This window comes from Ambystoma mexicanum, chromosome 9, assembly GCF_040938575.1.
Source record: "Ambystoma mexicanum isolate Mex_15411 chromosome 9, UKY_AmexF1_1, whole genome shotgun sequence".
Lineage (NCBI taxonomy): Eukaryota > Metazoa > Chordata > Amphibia > Caudata > Ambystomatidae > Ambystoma > Ambystoma mexicanum.
The window spans coordinates 611907800-611929216 of record NC_090931.1 but is presented as its reverse complement, the minus strand read 5'-3'; the positions used below and the strand labels follow the sequence as shown (position 1 = coordinate 611929216).

Genomic DNA, 21417 nt, shown 5'->3' with positions numbered 1-21417 from the left:
GGGCCTCCCCCACTTGAAGATGAGGTCCACCTGGCACTGCCGAAGTTCCCATTGCTGGCAGGAGCGCAACTCCCTGCTGAGGGAGTCCACAATGGTGTTCTTGACTCCCACTAGGTGAAGAGGAACGAATAACATCCATTGTCCGACGGCCCAGCGCCACAAGTCCTGTGCTTCCTTGGAGAGCGCTGGGGATCGAGTGCCCCCGTTTCCTGATGTAGAAGACTGGTGCTGTTCTCCGTGAAGAGCCTCACCACCTTGCCATTCTGAGACGGAAGGAAACTTGAGGGCCCAGAACACTGCCCGTAGCTCCAGGATGCTGATATGGAGACCTCTCTCCGGCGGCAGCCACAGACCTCTGGCATGTAGACGTCCAGTGCAAGCTCTTGGTATGGTGGGTTTTGAACCCTGTGCCACAGGCGAAGTTGGAGCCGACGCCCCACCACCTTATCGCCCAAGAAACACCTCGTTAAGAGGGATCTTGTCCACGAAGCTTCCGGATACCTGCATCATGGAACTCCTGAAGAGGTTGCATCTGTAACCTGCAGAGCCGCATCAGGTAGATGTAGGACATCATGCCGAGCAATGACTTGATGGTTCGCACCATGGCGGTCTTCATCGACAACAGCCGCTGCACCTTGCCTTGAATGCCTGCTATGCTCTCCTCTGAGGGTGACGCCAGGCAGGGCAGCGTATTGAGTCTGGCTCCTAGGAACAGCATGTTGTGCAATGGTGCCCAGCAGGACTTTGGATAGTTGGAGAATCCTAGATGCATCACCATCTGGAAGGTCGCCTCTGTGTGTCCGACGGCCAACTACCAGAAGCAGACCCGGATTAGCCAGTCGAGGTACGTGTATACACCGTAGACACAGATGGGCCTCCACCGGTGCTAGGCACTTCATGAACACTCTGGGTGCCGACTTCAAGCCAAAATGTAGGGCCTTGAACTGGTAGTGCTGCCCCTGCACTACAAATCATAGAAACCTTTGGAGTTTCCTGTGAATGGGGACATGGATGTAGGTGTCCTCCAGGTCCAGTGACGTAAAGAAGTCTCCTTTTTCCAGTTGGCCGAGCACGTGTTGCAACGTGACCATCCTGAATTTTTGGGACTTGAGGTATTTGTTCAGACGGCATAGGTCTAGAATGGGCCCCCAGGCCCTCCATCTTTCTGACCAAAAAGTATCTGGAATAGACTCAGGAGCCCAAGAGTCATTGGGAAACTAGCTCTATTGCCCTTTTTCCATACATGGCTCGTACCTCCTTCAAGAGCTGAGGGATGTGCTGCTCCTGACGGGCCACCGGAGGTATTTGCGAACACCTGTGCTGAAACTCCAGGTTATGTCCTTGAGTGAGACCGTCCAGCACCCATCTGTCGGTGGTGATTTTTTCCCCACTCGCTGAAGAACTTAGTCAGCCGGCCACCCTCCGGGGTGCAGGGGTGGAGGCCAGTCATCCTTGTCAGCCCAGGCTTGCATCAGCACCAGCGTCCTGCCCTGCGGGTGACAGAGGAGCTGTCCTCTGCCACTGTAGGCCTGGGAACAGCCTCTGTAGGCTTCCCGATTCATGGATCTGGAAGGCTGACGGTACAATGAGGAGAAACCTTTGGAGGACCTGCTCGACCTTCTGCTGGAAGAGCAAAAAGAAGAGCACTGCTGCTAGAGGGTGCCCATAGAATGGGCTGTCTGTATATCCGCCTTGATGCCTTGACCTTCCTGAAAAGCTCATCTCCATTGAAAGGCATGTCCAGTACCTTCACTTGGACCTCCTCGCGGAAATTTGTGGCCTTCATCCAGCCTAGGCGACGAAGGAAGACACTGTCGCCCCCCCATCTGTCGGAACCTGTGTCGGCAACGTCCAGCGCCACTGTGATGGCGTGATCTGACACTACCTCCACTTCCTGGGAGACTGCGATTGCCTCAATCGCATGTCGTCGGGAGGAACTCCAAAATTGCACCCAGCTTGTACCACAGCTCCCTGTCGTACTAGACTAGGATCACCAACGCGTTGGCTGCCTTGATGGTGGATGCCGCAGTGTAAATCACCTTCCTTCCCATGGCGCCCATCATCTTCCCCTCGCTGTCCAGAGGGACCGAAGAAGAGGATGGGTTAGCCGACTGTTTCCTCGTGGCCATCGAACTCACCGAATCCGGCGATGGTTGAAACCTCAGGCACCGGTGCGTATTCCGGCCCCTGCTACTTCTTCTCCAGCCTATCCCGTTTGGCCTGAGCCATGCAAGGTATCTTCATGAGGGCCAGTCTCTCCTCCTACACATTGTCCATAAGGGTAACTGCCATGATTGTCTTCCCCTTGGCCTCGCGCCTCTGGTACAAGAAACCCTCCTTCCTGTTTTTTTCAGGCAGAAGCTGGAATAGCTTGGAGGCTCTGGCTACCATGGAATGGAACGACCGTACCTCATCCGGTGGAGATGCCGTAGGCTGCGGAGACCTGCCACCCATTCCGACGATATCCTGGTCATCCGTAGTAGTTGTGGCCGTATCCGTCCCTGTACCAGTGTCTGGGTCTAGTGGGGGGAGAGAGGGCCCAGCGCAGATGTGGAGGCTGAAATAGGGGTGTCGGATGATGCTTCCTCTTCTTTGCTGGCGGTTGATCAAGGGCATGGGGGACCATTGGAACCGGGCCCTGTGGCATCCTCTTCTGGACTCCGACACCAAGGTGTGGAGGGTCGACAGGATGTCCAGCGACATCGCTTGGCTGAGCTGGCGTGATCGGAACACTAGGCCACGCACCGTCATCGTCCTCTTCCACGTCCTTGTGGACAGTGTGTAAGGGCTCCAGGTCCTCATCGTCGGTGGATGAAACCTAGGAAACCACTCCAACTCCCTCGGGGTCAGTCGCTTCTCCAAACAGCAAGTTGGTGGTAGATCTCTTCTGCTGGGCCCTCCCTCTGGAACAGCCTCCCTGCCTCTCTGAAACTTGAGGAGAACCATCTCTGGTTTCGGGAGTCCCTCAAGACCTTCCTCTTTGCTTCTGCTTTCTCTTCCTCTCTCCTTCTGATCTCCTGGCTGAATCTGAAACTGCACCGTTTACCTGGCTACTCTCTGATATCGGGCCCAGGTCCCCTCCCTGCCAGTTGCACACTTGCGCTGCCGCCCTGGCAACCTTTGCACGCAGAGACTGTTCTGTATCCCTACAGCCCCTACTAGCACTCGACACCTAATGTCTACACTTACCCTTGCAATATCTACCAGATGGCCGCACTTTTATTTATTGTCCTTACTATCTTACTGTTATCCTTTGTACTGCACTGTCCCCTCCCTTTTTTTCCTCTGCACTCCCCCCCTCCCCCACCCTCTCCCTGCACTTGCACGATCTCAATGTCACCTGGCCTAGTAGGATTGCTGTCTCTGTCCTCCCTCTGTTTCCCCTCCCTTGCCTCGTCGCGCCTTGAAACACTTGTGTATAGGCGCGTTGCAAATGCCATATATAATTATATCATTATCCTAGCTCTCCTTTGATGGTGCACCGGTAGTTTGAGTTCTGCAATCTCTACTCTGGTTTGTTGCAAGGTAACCTCAGAAACTGCTGTTGGGACACTGCGTCCTCCTCTGGAAAGAGTATGTGCTTGTTATAGCCATGGGTCCTGAAATGGGCGAAAGACTTGGTCATTATAGAATGTGCCTTTTCTTTTGTCAATTCATAATCCATCGATAGATTAAACAAATTTATTCCATCAAAAGGTAGTGCTCTGATTTGAACCCTGTGTTTCTTTTGGTTTTGGAGTTTGACAAACTCCATAGGCATCATCTTTTTGTATTGTGACACACAGCACCTTGAGTGCAGTGGCAAAGAGAAGTCCTTTGGATTTCTGCTAACGTTTAAATACCTTCTCTTGGATAAACTACTGTTTCCAAGAGTAGTAAAGTGAAATTGACTTTTTACTTACCTTTTTCTCTTTGTAGACCCAGCACACAATATCTTGCATAGAGTGCTTGAGGGGTTACTTAGTATCCCATTTGTCTACCGTCTCATGTAAAGAGATTTATGTTACCCTTTCTACAATTAATGGCTGGTGGCAGTGGTTTACATTTTCCTACCATTGTCCTTTTTTACTGCAGGCTGAATCCTGAGCTTCAGTACTGCACCAATGGGTCCCCGTTTTGTCGAAAATGACCCGGTCTTTTTTCACCATTTCTTGTTGGAAATGTCCTTCTTGAGATTTACTTTGTGTGCCAAACCAGGTTTGGTTCCTTTGTACGTTTTGTTGGCGGGATTCATTGGCGAAGCCTGCCTCTGGCTCCAGCGTGTCTGGCAGGGCAGGAAGCGAGGGAGGTTCCCAAAACTCCTTGTGCTTAGTCTCCTTGGTTACAGTGATTGGCTGGCTGTCCATGGAGGACAGCCACCCTGCTGAATGGAAGTTACTTACCTGTAACTGTTGTTCTCGAGCATGGGTCTGGCATGGATTCATATGCTCATGAATATTCCCCGTCAGGCTGGGAATCCTCGGTACAGGAAAAAAAAAAAAATCAGTATCAGTTTCGTTTCTGATCTGTCTTTCCTAGTAGTAACTAATCACTGATCTCTGGGTCATACTGCCCACAGCCAATGACTGCCCTCTCCCTAAGCCCCGCCTCCGGCAGCCATCCTCAGATTTGGTAGCACGTAAAGTAGCAGTATGACCAAGTGAAGAGCAGCAGAGGGGTAGGCGGGAGGGTTTGCATGTGAATCCATGCCAGACCCATGCTGGAGAACAACAGTTACAGGTAAGTAACTTGTTCCTTCTCCAGCATGGGGTCTGGCATGGATTCACATGCTCATGAATATAAGATTACATAGCAGTACACACATGCACAGCCACGGGAGGTGGCAAAAGGCTCAACATTAAGCAACTCTTACCTCCTCACCAGGCCCTTCAGGCGAACAGGTTGCGCAGCACTGCTTGGCCGACCCTGGGCTCCTCCCTGGAATCCCGATCAACGCAGTAGAATTTCGTGAAGGTGTGCGTCGACCACCACGTAGCAGCCCTGCAGATGTCCAACAAGGGCACACCAGACAAGAGCGCCGTGGTAGCAGCGATCGCTCAGGTCGAATGGGCTCTTGGACGGCCGGGCAGCGGTCGGTTTGCCAACCGGTGACAGTGCATGATACAGCCGGAGAGCCATCTGGAAATGGAAGCCTTCGAGAGAGCCTTCTCTTGATTCACAGGTCCAAAGTTCACAAAAAGCTGTGACGTCTTCCGAAAACTCTTTGTGCAGTCCACGTAGAACTTCAGCGCTCTAGCTACATCCAGTGAGTGCAAAGTCCTCTCGGCCGGCGACGAAGGGCAGGAAACTGGTAACACCAAGGGCTTGTTGAGGTGGAAGTCCGACGGCACCTTGGGCATGAAGGAGGGATGCGTCCTGAGCACCACCCTTGTATCGTGAAAAGTATGGAGGCTTGCAAGATAGGGCCTGAATCTCTCCCACGCGCCGTGTGGAGGTGATGCCCACAAGAAAATCTGTTTTCCACGATAGGAACTTCAACGGTGCCGTATGCATAGACTCGAACTGGGTCCCCATGAGCCTAGTCAGCACCACGTTGCGCTCCCACGCCGGGGGTGGGGCATTCACCGGCGGGAACGAGCGGAATAGTCCCTTCAAAAATTCCTTCAGCAGGCGATGAGACCACAAGGACACCCGTCCTGTTGTCTGGAGAGGGCAGCCAGATGTATCTTGATTGAGGCGTGAGCTGGTCCAGCCTTGGCCAACGACAGTAGGTACACGGCAGTACTTGAGGGGCCGTAATCCGTAGAGGGTTAATCTTCTCTGCCCGGCACCAGACAGAGAACCTCTTCCATTAACACTTGAGAGTTGAGGACGCCCTTGCCTTTGCAAGAACCTCTCTGCAGTCGGCCGGTATATCGTATCCCCCAAACTCTAGTGCTGCAGGAGCCAGGCCTGCAAGTTCAGCGACTTCGGGTCGTGATGAACAATGGCACCTCCTTCTCTGGAGAGAAGATCCGCGTCCACAGGCAGTTTGACTGGTGGGGACGCTGATAAGTCCAGAAGGACCGGGAACCAGATCTGTCTCGGCCACGCCGGTGCGACGAGGATCATCCTGCACCGGGACCTCTTGAGCTGGTTGACGAGCCGGAGTAGCAGTGGCAACGGCGGGAAAGCATAGAGGAACAGCTTGTCCCAGGGGAATGAGAAAGCATCACCCATGCTCCTCGGTTGGGGGAACCTGCTGGCGAACCTCTGGCACTTGGAGTTCGTCCCCGTCGCGAAGCGATCAACCTGGGGTCTGCCCCCAGCCTGAAGAGTTGATCCACTTGATCCTGGCGTAGCTCCCACTCGTGGCACGAGCGCAGCTCCCTGCTGAGTGAGTCGGCGATGGTGTTCCTTATCCCTGCCAGATGAAAAGGTACCAGAAACATCCCCTGGTCGACGGCCCAGTGCCACAGCTCCTGTGATTCCTTGGACAGGGCTGAGGATCTGGTTCCACCCCGCTTCCTGATGTAGAACATCGTGGTGGTGCTGTCGGTGAAGATCCTCACCACCTTGCCCTTGAGGGACGGAAGAAAGGACCCGAGGGCCCAAAACACTGCACGGAGCTCCAGAATGTTGATATGAAGTTGTTTTTCCTCCGGGAGCCAAAGGCCTCTTGCGTGGAGATTTCCGGTATGTGCTCCCCACCCTTCCAGGGAGGCATCCGTCGTCACAGTTACCTGGTGAGCTGGGGTCTGAAAGTCTGCGCCCGCCGTCAGATGAGTGCGGGTGCCCCACCACCGGATCGCTCGTCGGAAGGTCTCGTTGAGTGGTATCCTGTCCTCGAAGCTGCCCGTCGCCTGGATCCAGCGTGCGTCGAGGAACTCTTGCAGTGGATGCATTCGAAGTCTGCACAGGCGTACCAGATAGATGCAGGAGGACATCATCCCGAGAAGGGATTTGATGGATCTTACCCTGGCTACGTCCGTGGCTAGCAGGCGTTACACCTTGCCCAGGATGGCTTTCGTCCTTTCGTCGGACGGCAAGGCCAGCCGTGCCACTGTGTCGAGCTTGGCTCCCAGAAACAGGGTGACCTGCGAAGGGACCAGGTTGGATTTGGGGAAGTTGAGAACCCCAGGTCCATGAGTATCTAGACGGTCTTCGCTGTGTGTTCTACGGCAAGCTCTCTTGTCCTTGCTCGGATGAGCCAGTCGTCCAGGTAGGGATAGATGTGGATCCCTTGCAGGCGTAGCCACGCCGCCACAGGTGCTAGGCACTTGGTGAATACCCTGGGTGCCGACTTTAATCCAAACGGGAGGGCCTTGAACTAGTAGTGCCGTTCTTGGACCACAAACCGGAGGAACTTCCGGTGTCCTTTTAGAATGGGGATGTGGAAGTAGGCATCCTCCAAGACCAACGACGACAGGAAATCGTCCTCCTCCAGCTGTCCCAGCACGTGCTGGAGGGTGACCATCCGGAACTTCTGAGCCTTGATGTACTTGTTCAGTCGAAGGCAGGTCCAGGATGGGATGCCAATCTCCTGTCTTCTTTATGAGAAAGTATCTTGAGTAGACCCCGGAGCCCTGAAGTCTCTTTGGGATGAGCTTGATGGCATCTTTCTTGAGCATCGCCCTTACCTCCAGCAGCAGCTGGGGTACGTGGTTTTCCTTCCTGGCCACGGCTGGCACGCGAGGGCATTTCTTTAGAAACTCGAGGGTGTGCCCTTGGGCCAGGGTATCCAGCACCCAACGGTCGGTGGAGATGGACTTCCACACGCTGACGAACTTGCCAGCCGGCCTCCCACCAGGATGTTTCGGTGGGGGCCCGACGCCACGGTTGGTTCAGTCCTGTTCCGAGGCCGCTTTGACCTCCCTGGCAACGACGGCGGGAACCTCCAGACTTGCCCCGTCCTCTATAGGCCTCCTGCGACAAGGAACGAGCCGCCTGACAGTAGGTAGAGGAGCCGCTGCCGGAACCTTTGGAGGCCCCTTGCTTGCCTCTGGTGTTCCGAAAGGACGGCCATTGTTGCTGGAGAACTCCCAGGGCCCGGACTGTCTCCGTGTCCGTTTTCATGGCTTGCAGGGACTCATCGACTGTCTTCCCAAACAGGTTGTTCCCCTCGAAGGGCATGTCCAACACTTTGGCTTGTACCTCCTGGCGGAAATCCGTCGCCTTAAGCCATCCGCGCCTTCTGAGGCAAACACTGTTGCCCAACTGGCGGAAACCGGTGTCAGTGATGTCCATTGCCACCGTTATGACGTGGTCCGACGCCACCTCGCCTTGGTAGGAACGCCGTGGTAGCTGCGATCGCTCTGGTGGAATGGGCTCTCGGACGGCCAGGCAGTGGTCGGTTTGCCAACCGATGGCAGTACATGATACAGCCGGAGAGCCATCTGGGAATGGAAGCCTTCGAGAGAGCCTTCCCCTGATTGACAGGTCCAAAGTTCACAAAAAGTTGTGACGTCTTCCGAAAACACTTCGTGCGGTCCACGTAGAACTTCAGCGCTCTAGCCACATCCAGCGAGTGCAAAGTCCTCTCAGCCGGCGACAAAGGCGACGGGAAGAAAACAGGCAACACCAAGGGTTCGTTGAGGTGGAAGTCCGACGGCACCTTGGGCATGAAGGAGGGGTGCGTCCTGAGCACTACCCTCGTGTCGTGAAAAGTCAAGTACGGGGGCTTGCAGGAAAGGGCCTGGATCTCTCCCACCCGTCGTGCGGAGGTGATGGCCACAAGAAACGCTGTTTTCCACGACAAGAACTTCAACGGAGCCGAGTGCAGAGGCTCGAACGGAGGTCCCATGAGCTTGGTCAGCACCACTTTGAGCTCCCACGCCGGGGCCGGGGCCTTCACCGGCGGGAATCTGAACAGTCCCTTCATGAATTCTTTCACCAGACGATGAGACCCCAAAGACGACCGTCCCGTGGTTCTGGTGTATCGGGAGATCGCAGCAAGATGAATCTTGATGGAAGCGTGCGCCAGTCCAGCCTTGGCCAGCGTCAGCAGGTACGGCAGTACTTGGGGAGCCGTAATCCGTAGAGGGTTAATCTGTGCGTGGCACCAGACAGAGAACCTCTTCCATTTGTGTCCGTAGCATTTAAGAGTTGAGGACGCCCTGGCCTTTGCAAGAACCTCTCTGCAGTCGGCCGGTATGTCGTAGCCTCCAAACTCTAACGCTGCAGGAGCCAGGCCTGCAAGTTCAGCGACTTCGGGTCGTGATGGAGGATGGCGCCTCCTTCCCTGGAGAGAAGATCCGGGTCCACTGGCAGTTTGATTGACGGGGACGCTGACAAGTCCAGAAGGTCCGGGAACCATATCTGCCTCGGCCACGCAGGTGCGACGAGGATCATCCTGCACCGTGACCTCTTGAGCTGGTTGATGAGCCGGATCAGCAGCGGCAATGGAGGGAACGCATATAGGAACAGGCCCTCCCAGGGGAACGAGAAAGCATCGCCCATGCTCCTCGGCTGGAGAAACCTGCTGGCGAACCTCCGGCACTTGGAGTTCGTCGCCGTCGCGAACAGGTCGATCTGGGGTGTGCCCCACCGTCGGAAGAGGCGGTCCACTAGATCCTGTCGTAGTTCCCACTCGTGGCACGAGCGCAGCTCTCTGCTGAGCGAGTCGGCGATGGTGTTTTTTATTCCTGCCAGATGAAACGGCACCAGAAACATCCCTTGGGCGACGGCCCAGTGCCACAGATCCTGTGCCTCCTTGCACAGGGCTGGGGATCTGGTACCGCCCTGCTTCCTGATGTAGAACATGGTGGTGGTGTTGTCGGTGAAGATCCTCACCACCTTGCCCTTGAGGGACGGAAGAAAAGACCTGAGGGCCCAAAACACTGCAAAGAGTTCCAGGACGTTGATATGGAGGGACCTCTCCACCGGCAGCCAAAGACCCCTCGCGTACAGGTTTTCGGTGTGCGCTCCCCACCCCTCCAGGGAGGCATCCGTGGTCACTGTCTTCTGGTGGCCCGGGGTCTGGAAGTCCATGCCCGCCGTCAGATGCGCGCGGGTGCCCCACCACCGGATCGCTCGTCGGAAACTTTCGTCGAGTGTGATCCTCTCCTCAAAGCAGCCAGTCGTCTGGATCCAGCGCGCGTCCAGGAACTCCTGCAACGGGCGCATCCGGAGCCTGCACAGGCGGATGAGATAAATGCAAGAAGACATCATTCCGAGGAGGGACTTGATGGACCTCACCCTGGCCACGTCCGCAACCAGCATCCGCTGCACCTTGCCCAAGATGGCCCTCGTCCTTTCCTCCGACGGAGAGGCCAGAAGCGACACTGTGTCGAGCTTCGCTGCCAGAAACAGTGTGTCTTGCGTGGGCACCAGGTGGGACTTGGCGTAGTTTATGGAGAATCCCAGGTCCGTGAGTAGTTGGACGGTCCTTGCCGTGTGCTCCACGGCGAGCTCCTTCGTCTTTGCTTGGATGAGCCAGTCGTCCAGGTAGGGGTGGACGTGGATCCCCTCTAGGCGCAGCCGCGCCGCCACCGGTGCAAGGCACTTGGTGAACACCCTGGGTGCCGACCTCAATCCAAAGGGAAGGGCTCTGAACTGGTAGTGACGCCCCTGGACCACGAATCTAAGAAATTTTCGGTGTCCCTTTAGGATGGCAGTATGGAAGTAGGCATCCTCCAAATCCAACGAAGACAGGAAATCGCCCTCCTCCAGTTGACCCAGGACGTGTTGGAGGGTGACCATCCAGAACCTCTGTGCCTTGATGAATTTGTTCAGTCGGCGTAGGTCCAGGATGGGACGCCACCCCCCCCCCCCGGGCCGCTTGACGATAGGTGGAAAATCCGCCGCTGGAACCTTCGGAGGCACCCTGTTTGCCTCCGCCGCTCTGAAAGGGCGGCCGTCGTTGCTGGAGAACACCAAGAGCCCAGGCCGTCTCTGTGTCCGCCTTGATGGTTTGTAGGGAAAACCAAACAGGTTGCTCCCGTCGAACGGCATGTCCAAGACTCTGGTCTGCACATCCTGACGGAAGTCAGTAGCCTTGAGCCATCTACGCCGCCTAAGGCATACGCCGTTGCCCAACTGGCGAAATCCAGTGTCAGCGATGTCCGTCGCTATCGTAATGGCATGGTCCGACGCCACTTCTCCTTCCTGCAAGGTCTCTAGGGCCTCCGCCCTCTTGTCGTCTGGTAGGAAGTCCAGCAGGGGGGCGAGCTTGTACCACAACTCCCTGTCGTAGCGGGCTACGATAGCCAAGGCGTTGGCAGCCTTAATCGTCGTTGCCGCCGATGAGATGACTCTGCGTCCCATCGTGTCCAATTTCTTTCCCTCGCCGTCCGGCGTGGAGGTTGACGTAGAGGCCGCGCCCCCCCCCCCCCGCTTTCTTCCTGGCCGCCGCGGAGACGACCGAGTCCGGGGTCGGCTGTGCCCGAAGGCACAAGGGGGCCACGTCCGGGACCCGGTACTTCTTCTCGTACCAATCCCTTCTAGCCGGCATTGTGGATGGGTTCTTGAGGAGGGAGAGACCCTCATCCCAGATATCGTCCAGTAGAGGTACAGCGAGGACCGTCTTCCTCTTGGTCTCGTGCCGTTGATAAAGGAAACCTTCCTTCTCTTCCAGGCAGAGCTGGAAAAGCTCGGATGCCCTGGCGATCATGGCGTGAAACGATCCAATCTCGTCGGGCGGGGAAGCCCGGGTGGGAGGTGACGACTGGAGATCCTCGTCGTAAACCTTGTCGTCTGTACCCGTCGCGGCCGTGTCAGTCCCCGTATCATCCCCACGTGTCGTGGACGGGGAGGAGGGCTGAGCAGGGCGCGATGGTTGAAAAGGAGGTGGAGGATGAATCCTTCTTCTCTTAAGAGAAGGGCTCCCAGAAGGGCCTGGCTCCGGGTCCCCCGTCGGGAGCGGTTCCTCCGTTGGTGGTAACGGCAGTCTCGTCCTTATCTCCGAGCATAAGGACTGTATAGCCAACAAAATGGCCGCCGAGTTGTCTTGCGGCACTGGTTGAGGGGGTTCTGACAGGCGATCAGGAGCCCCGTCGGCACCCTCGACGTCTCCCACGTCAGGGTCCCTCCCGACAGGATGGTCTTCTTCCATGCCAGCGCCGTGGCCTAAGACTTCGATCAGCTCCTCCTCAGAGGTTGAGGCCGAATCCACAACGACCTCCTGCCCCCCTTTTTCTTCTCCGTCAGAGGTTTAAAGGGGGTCCTGTCGATGGGCATGAAAGAGGACTCCCTCCGGGGTGGCAGGGAGATTCTGGGCCCTGAGGTCACCACCACTGGTGTAGCCTCCACAGGCTGAGCCAGGGCCGCCGCGACTGTCTCGATAGAGGCCTTGGCCGGATGGATCAAGGCTTTCACCACCTTGGGTGCGCTCACCGCCTTCTCCTTGGGGGGAGGGTCACCACCTCGCTCCCCCTCCGATGGGGCCTTCGAGCACGACCGGGGTCTCTCCAGGAGCTTCGCCGGGTGCTCGGCCTTCCTCTTACCCGAGCCAGAGAGTTGGCTCGTGGTTGATGGCGCCGGGGAGGATGCGCCCTGCCTGGCGCCCGTAGAGCCCGACCGTTCGGCGCTCCCGGTGCCAGCGGACTTGCGGTGCTTGGCCTTCTGTTGGACCCCCGTCGCCGGGGCGCCCTCAAAGGACTTAGAAGACCGCTCGGACTTCTTCTTTTTCTTCTCACCTGACGGGCTCTTTCCTTCCAGCCAGTTGGCGAGACGCTGCAGTAAAGGCAAAGGGAGTGTTCGTCCTCCTTAAAGACATTCTGAAGCTGGCATCCAGGGCAGACCCTGAACAGCTTTCCGGGCGTCGAGCTTCCCTTCTCCTGGGCCATGCTCGAGAAGGGCCTGAGAAACTTCTGGAGTCCTCCAAAAGCGTGTTTTGACGGAATCTTCACCCTTGAGGGGCGTAGAAGAATCCGACACGGGTCCCCGTTGATCAGATAAAGAAACGGTAGAGCTTGAGGCTCTTTTGACCGAAAAAGAGAAATTTTTCCTAAGAAAAAGCGCGAAAAAAGCACTAACGCTCAAGAGCAATAGCACGAGGATCCCAACACTTGAACGTGCGGCAAAAATCTGAAGATGGCTGCCAGAGGCGGGGCTTAGGGAGATGGCAGTCATTGGCTGTGGTCAGTATGACGCAGAGATCAGTGATTGGTTACTACTACGAAAGACAGATCAGAAACGAAACTGATACTTCTTTACCGAGGATTCCCAGCCTGACGACGGGGAATATTCATGAGCATGTGAATCCATGCCAGACCCCATGCTGGAGAAAGACAGATCAGAAACGAAACGGATACTGATTTTTTTCTGTACCGAGGATTCCCAGCCTGACGGGGAATATTCATGAGCTTGTGAATCCATGCCAGACCCCATGCTGGAGAAAGACAGATCAGAAACGAAACGGATACTGATTTTTTTCTGTACCGAGGATTCCCAGCCTGACGACGGGGAATATTCATGAGCTTGTGAATCCATGCCAGACCCCATGCTGGAGAAGAGTGACAGCTAGGCTGCGAATGAATGGGAAAAACTTGCATAAAAGGCGAGGTCTTTTGCAAGGAAGGCAGAGTCGACCCCTGGACGAAGGAACCGAAGAAGAAACTGGAAGAGAAGCTTGCTGCACCCTCCTAAACTATTGGTTTGCCCGGTGAAGCCCTGCTACAGTGTTGAAGCTCAGAATTTCTAATCGACTAGAGGAGCCCGGAAAGGACGACTTCTACCCTTGGTTTGGTGGGACCAATCAGCCCCAAGATGCACTTGCCTGGAACCCCCCTCTCTGCTGGCTGTACTTCTTTGCTGCTGCAGGAACCGAGTGCTAGGGGACAGGAACACCGGGACGAGTGCATCGCCTTTAAGCTGGACCCGAGCTCCAGGAAGATCCTCTGGACTCCTTCGAAGCAGGACTAACCAAGTCTGAGCCACCTCAGAGTGCTGGACTCCAGAAGCAAGGAAAGTCCACAAGGTGTCCAAGAACCCTGGTAGTGCCATTTGCGAGAAGCTGAAACCACGAAGTGCCGCTGATCTGGAGTGTGCCCATTGCTGCCGCCGACCTTCAAACCGTAGTGCAGGAGTCCCCAGACATCCTCCCTCTTGTCCCCACGACTTAGGCCCAGGAACAACAGGATCTGCAGGACTACAAAAGGAACAGAAGCCAGCTGGAACCTTTTCTTTAGACTCAAGGTACTGTGTAACTAGGCGTACTTCTTGTTACGTGTAGCTTTCTTGCTCTTACTGGAGACTTGCATTTGCTGCCCTTTGCAGAGGTGCTTGCAGCTCTGATTTTTCACAAGTCTCCCAACATGTGGCCCAACAGGGACTCTTTTACAACAAAACTCTTTAATATTGTGCAAGACTTTTGCGCTATCTTTAAGAAGTGCCTCAGCTCCCCTAGACTTTGCTCAATTGACATTGGCTGTCCTGGCTCCATCAAGACTCTTCTAACCCAAAAGTCATACATACCTTACCTGTATAGCTGGGAAAGGGGTAACCTATATTTCATTGGGGGATTGAAAAGTGCTTACCAGTTTCAGAAACTTGGTTACTTGTTTCCTTCCCTAACCTTTTTTACTTTTTCCACCAAACCTCAGTATTGCCTTAAGAGTATAAGTGATATATTAATGTCCACAGTGTCCTAGCAACTGAAGTCACCTCAGGGTGTTGGAAGTGTCGGCGTGCCATCCCAAATGTGTGTCTACTTGCTTACTGAAACTTGAGTGTATTTTTGAAGTGTATTTTATTGTTGCATATTGACCCTTCAGACTGTTAAATTAATAATTTTTATCAAGAAACCCTGAGTGTAGGTGTTATTTGAATACATGTCACTGTGAATCTCTATGTTGCAACCCTACAACTCACATTGACGCCTCTTGATATGAGCCTTGCTGCTCAGTCACTCTACCAACTTGTGTAGTACAGGCCTATGCCAAAGGTTGGGTTACCCGCAGCCAAGAGGACAAGGCTGGTGTAGTCTTCCACAGGGTTACTACATACAATCTTGCCCAACACTCTGCAAACTCCTCCATTTCATGCCAGAGTTTGCTATTGCAGGCTGCCAGTATTGCATCTGTGTGTGCTTGCCGCAGATGCAGCAAGATATTAAAAACACCTTTTTGTCTGTAGCATCAATGGCCTTCTCTTCCTTTCCTGCTGGAGTGAACAAAGTGGATGCCATGGACGATTGAGGCTTTCTTTGTGACAATGCTGCGGAAACTACAGCCAAGTGGGCTGGAGGAATGTAGTCCGTGATAGACACTTTACTTGGCTCACATTATGGTTTTTTCCCCAAATCCTCTTGGCCTCATTTAAGATACACTGCTGCAAAGGTTTTCCTGTGCGTTCTGCTTTCTTTTAGAGGACCTCTGATAGCACCCCAGGTTCCACATCTGGTATCTCTGAAACTGCTCATTTCAAAAGCTACACAATGTCCCACACTCTGTCCTGGAATTTTCTGTTTGAGGAATGTCTTTCCTCTTGGCCTTCTTTTTCCTCATCAGCGTATTCGAGACACCCAGCTGGCTTGAGTCTCAGTTTCCTCTGGGCATGACTGTGATGACGGAGGTGTGGACTATTGCTCGGCTCTACTTGCGCTGACCTTGGCCAGAAATATCTCAGATATGAGATCCTTGAAAAACCCACAGATATCAGGGCCTTTTAAGAACTGCTTAAACGAGCCATCAGTGGCTCCTCTGCATTTCCGTGGAGGGTTGTCTGCCCAATGCTAGATGAACAAAAAGAATGTTGAAGTAATATTTTGGCCGGAAAACCTCCCCACGTTCATGCTGTAGTTGGTGTTGGTTGTAAAATGGCAAACACGTGTACATCTCCTGCATTGGGGCTGTCCACATGCACCTTGAAGGAGTGGGACTGAGGCACGTGTGCCACAGTGGACTCCACCTGTGGCATCGGTGTACATGTTGGTACTAGCAGCTGTGGTGAGGTAGAGTAGGGGCCTGCATCTGGGCAGGCACTTGACTCCCCTTTGCAGTCTCATCCTCCGGGGCTTTCCCTAGGGAGGCAGATTCAGGTCTTTTTCAGGGTTCTCCGATTTTGCAAATTCGGATCTAAAAGCCCCTGATTTGTGGAGGTGGTGGTCTTTGTCCTTTAACTTTGTAACCCCCATCCCTTAAGAGGCTGTACCAATGGCTGACCCACTTGGTTAGGACCCGAGTCCCTCCCGTGCTCCGCGTCATGTGTATGGGGAACATCTGCCTCTCGAGATGCTGTCTTGGGCACGGGCTGTCCTACTCTGAACTTACCCGGACACCGGTTTAGGCTCTATGTCCCTCCCATGATTCGATTCAGATTGGTGCACTTGGAACAGTCAAGGGATGCAGTCTGACGCCGTGCCAGCAGGGGTCTCGCCCCCTCACAGACCGTTGCATCTCTTTCTGGAGGAAGGCAAAATCCCCTTGGGAGGGCCTTAGGCCTGGTGGAAGCCGCTGTCAGAAGAGGGTCTATTTGACCCCTCCCATGCAGACAGTGGCCTTAGAAAATATCACTCACACAGGGTGTCCTCTGAAACAAAGATTCACTCACATTCTGTCTTCACTCACCGTCAAGGTGCTTGTTGTATAGCTTCTCCCACAGTGCGTGCCTGTTGCTGTGAGTCCGGCGTGAAAAGGATAGGCACGCGATGCAGGTGCACTAGATGTGTCCCTTCTCCTGAACAACATTTGTGCCGGTCAGCAGAGGAAAAACTGAGGACACCAGCTGCACTGGCAAAGCCTGTTGGGCATGTGCTGTGGCGGTAAAAACTGTTTTTAAGCGCAATCAGCACAGGTGCTTGCTCAACGATCTATCTCCATCTGATGCGGAAAAAGGGACTGATTGGGCAGGGCAGGCGTAATAAGTACCGTGCCAGGGGTGGAGCGCGCACTTATGCTCAAGATTCTAAGGCTGCTTTGCAACACGCTCCGCCCCTGTTCCGAGGGACGTCCCATGAGTCTGGAGGAAAGGGGATGGGACATAAACGTGTCATATTTATGAATGGATTTCTCTTTGCCCTTCATATCACATCCGCAGCCAGGTGGGCTTTTACAACAGCAAAGACTTTGAACACCTGCATCTTCTCACCTTATTATCGACTCGCTTGTCTGGGTGTTGTCGTAATCACTGTCTGTGCCGCTGCCATGGCGCTCCATTTTGGTTGTCTAAACAAGATTATGGACAAACATGAGAAAATAGATGAGTAAACAAACAATAAAAAGATGAGGTTCATGTTTGTCCCAGTGAACTACATTTCCCCCGCCACCCAGGAGCAAGCTGCAGTCTTACCAATCAATTTGAGGCATTTCGGATTCACCCTATTTCGTAATGCTATCACCCAGAAGCAAATCCTGACAGGTCTTTATTTGAAGAAATGGTAATGGGACTTCCTCACCCATGCCAGTCCATTTAAAACTACAGCCTGAAACTGGCCACAAGGATTTTGAGTGCATGAGGCAATGGGATCGTCAGGCTTTCTACACTGAAATACCAGCATCCAGTGACTGATCTAAAAATCACACCCCTTCCCCATCAGCAACTGAGTTATTGCCACGACTGCGATATATAAATGCAAGTGAGAGGATAAAATGCCTCTAGTTTTTAGCATGGCCCTGGTACAAGCGAGAAGAATCTTTGCTCAATAGCGATTTACCATATAGCACAGACACAGACTCTAGCATACCTCAAGCAGCCCTGGCCCTGGGATTGTGCAATGTACTGGCAATAATACAACTTTCTAAAACTAGCACAACTTCTAATCTGGTGTTTGAAAGAGGTAGTCAATGCCTCACTGACGCAGCCATATACCAATGCTCCAGAAGGCAGTGTGTAAAACCTACAATGGGATAAATATAAGAATGTTCTCTGCTGCTGATACCGCAGAACATTGTGCCTGAATGGCCAGAGTCCTGAATAACATGCATGTTGCTCACTGATCCCTGCAACCATTTAGCAAACGTGGAAACACTACCCTCAAGTGACCCTGAGAGGGCCTTGCATGGCTAGTCTTTCTGCCCAGCAAAACGAAAAGGTGATGGCTGGGAAGTTTTGAATGAATCAATCCTTGTGTTCTGGGCAAGCCCCCATACCATTGTTTTTCAGCCTGCTTTGCCACTACAGAAGGGAGAAGAACATGTGAATATCAGGCTTGGTCTCACCGCAAACGTTACAGTCCACTCCGAACTGCTAGACAACATCCCTACTGCAAGAAACCACAAGCAGTCCCAGACAGATTTAGGCCTATTGACCACACTAAGTGAGGTATAAGCTTGGGTCTATAGGCATGGTAAGAACAGCACCCACATCTGGGAATACCATTGTCACTGAGGCCAACTTTAGCAAAAATAATAATACAAAATAAATTAATAGAAATAATAAAACAAAAAAGGTGGCTGGCTGGACAGTTTTAAATGAATCCAACTCAGCCATTGCTCTGGGCAGCACTCAAGACCATAGTTTTCAGCCTGACATGCATTAACAGAAGGGTAGAGACCAGGTCCCACCCCCAAAAGGGGCAATGCAGCCTGAACTAGTGTCACAGCCCTGCTGCACCTAACAGCAAGCAACCACAGACGTGTTTCAGGCTCATTGTCCATCGTGATTAATTCAAAACCTTTCAACTACCAGTCACCCTTCAGTTTTGTTTAAAGTCACTCTGAGCGGGCCGGGTATGTGCAGACGTGGGATCAGAGCCTGCTGGGCCTAGAGATCAAGCTACGCCTCACGGACAATGGTCAATGAGCCTGAAACAGGTCTGGGCTTCTTGTGATCTCATTTAAAAGGGAAGCGGCCTTGCAACTGCCACTTTTGGGGTGGGACCAAGCCTGATTTGAATAAGGTCTTTCCCCTTCTGTGGTGGCTTGGCAGACTGGAAAATGGAGGTCTGGAAGGTTGCCCAGAGTACTGCTAGTAGTTCTGACGAATTCAAACCCCTCCAACCACAGGCCTTTATTTTTGATTATAGTCTTTCCCCACCCCCAGACAAAAGTCTGCTATTCATTCACACCCAAGTATGCTCCCCACCCCCCTCAATTTCAGCATAGACAAATTAAGGTGGTACTTAACCGTGTGCCTGCCCCCGTCCTGAAAGGAGAGCTGCGGGGAGGATGGTGGGAAGGGGACAGATGAGGAGGAAACACCTTTTCGGATCTAAAAACACGAGAGGCAGAGCATCAGGGAGCATGCACATAAAGGGGGAGAACAACAGAGAAACAGACATGAACAGATCATGAAACATGAGTATTCTCAGTCATGCAGGAGTGAGGTAATGTTGAAATTAAATGAGAGCTGGTGCAGGTTCAAGTGGCAGTCCTTGATTAATAGATGGGGAGTCAGCCTAAGAGTAAAGGTGGAATTTCTCTGCTGTCAAATTGGTTTTCACATTGCGCTGTCCTTGTGTTCATGCATATGTTATGTTAATCAACTTTCTGCACAATCACCACCTAAATATTCTAACAGGGCCTAGGTCTGTCCTTAGTGTGGTTTATGGTGCTCGCACCACAAGTGGCCATGTACTTTAATTTAGCAACCAAAGATAGTGGTGTCATAATGATCACTGGTCAGGAGGGGACAGAAGGAAGGTTATGCAGCCCAACCAATTTTTCTGCACATTACTGCCTCCTTTTTGACTTATTCAGATGTTTACTTCAGTTTGTTTGTTTGTTTGTTTATTATTTATAGCGCGCACCAAACCCGAGGGTAACCGGGCGCGTTGTTCAAGGATACTTTAAACTTTACAGGTTACGCATGCTTACAAATGGTGGTTATACATAGTAGAAATTACATAATGCAGGACAATAGGGAGAGTATACATTGTGCATAATATAAACATATAACATAATATATACAGGAAATATGCAGTAGGAAGATAGAGAGTATTTAGTTATGTACATAGTACGACTGTAGGACAGTAGTTATATTAGTGTAGGGCGGGACTATCGGTCATTTTCTTTGATCCAGTTGATACAGTTGGATCTGAAGAGGGCGTAGGATTGGGTAGATCTCAGGCCGGGCGGGAGGGAGTTCCAAAGCTGGGCAGCTTTGACCGGGAAGCTATTTCCTCCGGCCGTACTTAGTTTGAATGGGGGGATCACTAACTGGTTAGAGTATGCTTCTCTAGTGGGTCTAGTGGAGATTTTTCTGTTGAATCTGGCGGCTAGGTATTTGGGTGCTAGATGGTTGATACTTTTGAAAGTTAGAGAAGCTGTCTTGAGTTTGATTTTGTCCACTGTGGAGAGCCAGTTGGATTGTCTTCTAGCTTCTGAAATATGCTCCCTTCTTGGAATTCCTAAGGCTGCTCTAAGAGCATTGTTCTGTAGTGTTTGAATTTTTTGCAACGTATGTTTATTGGCTCCTAAGTATAGTGCGTTGCAATAGTCCAATTTCGACAGCACTAATGCTCGAGCAAGGGTTAGGCAGTTGGCAGTGGATAGGTATGGTTTTGCGGCTCTAATCAGCTTGCAGGTATATGCGGTGCTGGATGCCATTGCGTTCACCTGTTTGGTTAGGGAGAGGTGGGAATCAAGGTAAAACCCTAATGTTTTTACTTCTTTTGCCACCTTGATAATATTGCCGTCTATGATGAAGGAGGAGTATTCTTCTTTTAATCTATTGATGTTTTGTTTGTTCCCCAGTATGATAAGTTCCGTTTTGTCATCATTCAGGCATAGCCCGTAGGTGGCCATCCATGCCTGAATGATGAGATAAATCTTGTTCACCAAGGCCAAATCTTGTTCATAATCCCCTGAAAGTGGTATGAGAATCTGAGTGTCATCCGCATAGTTAGTGTAGGTAACACCCAGATCATCTAGATCATCGAACAATGGCTTCGTGAAGATGTTGTACATAGTGGGGGAGACACAAGAACCTTGTGGGACTCCACATGTGATGGATACAGGGTCGGCAGCAGCAGAAGTAGAGAAGACTCTCATAGTTCTACCGGTTAGGAATGATTTGATCCATGCGATGGCATGTGTGGAGAAATGGGCAGCTGTTTCTAGGTGGGTGCAGAGCACATCATGATCCACCAGGTCGAAGGCTGCAGAGAGGTCCAGTAAGAGGAGTAGGGCCATCTTTCCAGAGTCTCTCAGCTCATCAACCTGAGTTTTAAGATCGATGAGCGCGGTTTCAGTTCCGTGCTGGGGTCTGAAGCCTGATTGTCTTGTGCCTAAAAGGTGGTGCAGCTCCAGATGTTTTTGGATCTGTAGGTAGGCTACCCTGTCTAGGATTTTTAATAGGAAGGGTACCGTTGTGATAGGCCTGTAGTTAGTCGGGATGGATGGGTCCAGTGTTTGTTTTTTTAGGAGGGGGAGGACCCAGGATTGCTTGAGGTTATCTGGTATTGTGCCTGAAGCAAAGGAGGCATTAATAAGCTTAGAAATGAATGGGGAGAGGTCTCTGGCCGCTTCCTTTATTAGTTGGGCTGGGCATAGGTCGCCTCGGCAATTGGATGGCTTGAGTGAGAGTATTATCTTTTCAGTCTCGAGTATAGTTACTTTCGAGAAGTTAAATTTATAGTCTAGTTTAGTGCTGGTTGGAGGTTTGCCTCTTGGGTTAGTT

At 52.6% G+C, this 21417-nt stretch overlaps 1 protein-coding gene across 11 annotated transcripts in view; it reads right to left on the bottom strand.

Moving 5' to 3' along the window:
• The window catches only part of GIT1 (GIT ArfGAP 1), a 583248-nt gene that overhangs the window by 42352 nt on the left and 519479 nt on the right, over positions 1 to 21417 (bottom strand). For 7 of the 11 annotated variants that reach the window (XM_069615265.1, XM_069615266.1, XM_069615272.1 and 4 more), the window contains 2 exons: positions 18925 to 19008; positions 16948 to 17024 (listed from right to left, as the gene is read on the bottom strand). In XM_069615265.1, coding sequence (XP_069471366.1) covers positions 16948 to 17024; positions 18925 to 19008 — 161 coding nt within the window. The remainder of the gene's footprint in view (positions 1 to 16947; positions 17025 to 18924; positions 19009 to 21417) is intronic. The other 4 variants (XM_069615270.1, XM_069615271.1, XM_069615274.1 and 1 more) reach the window with 1 other exon arrangement.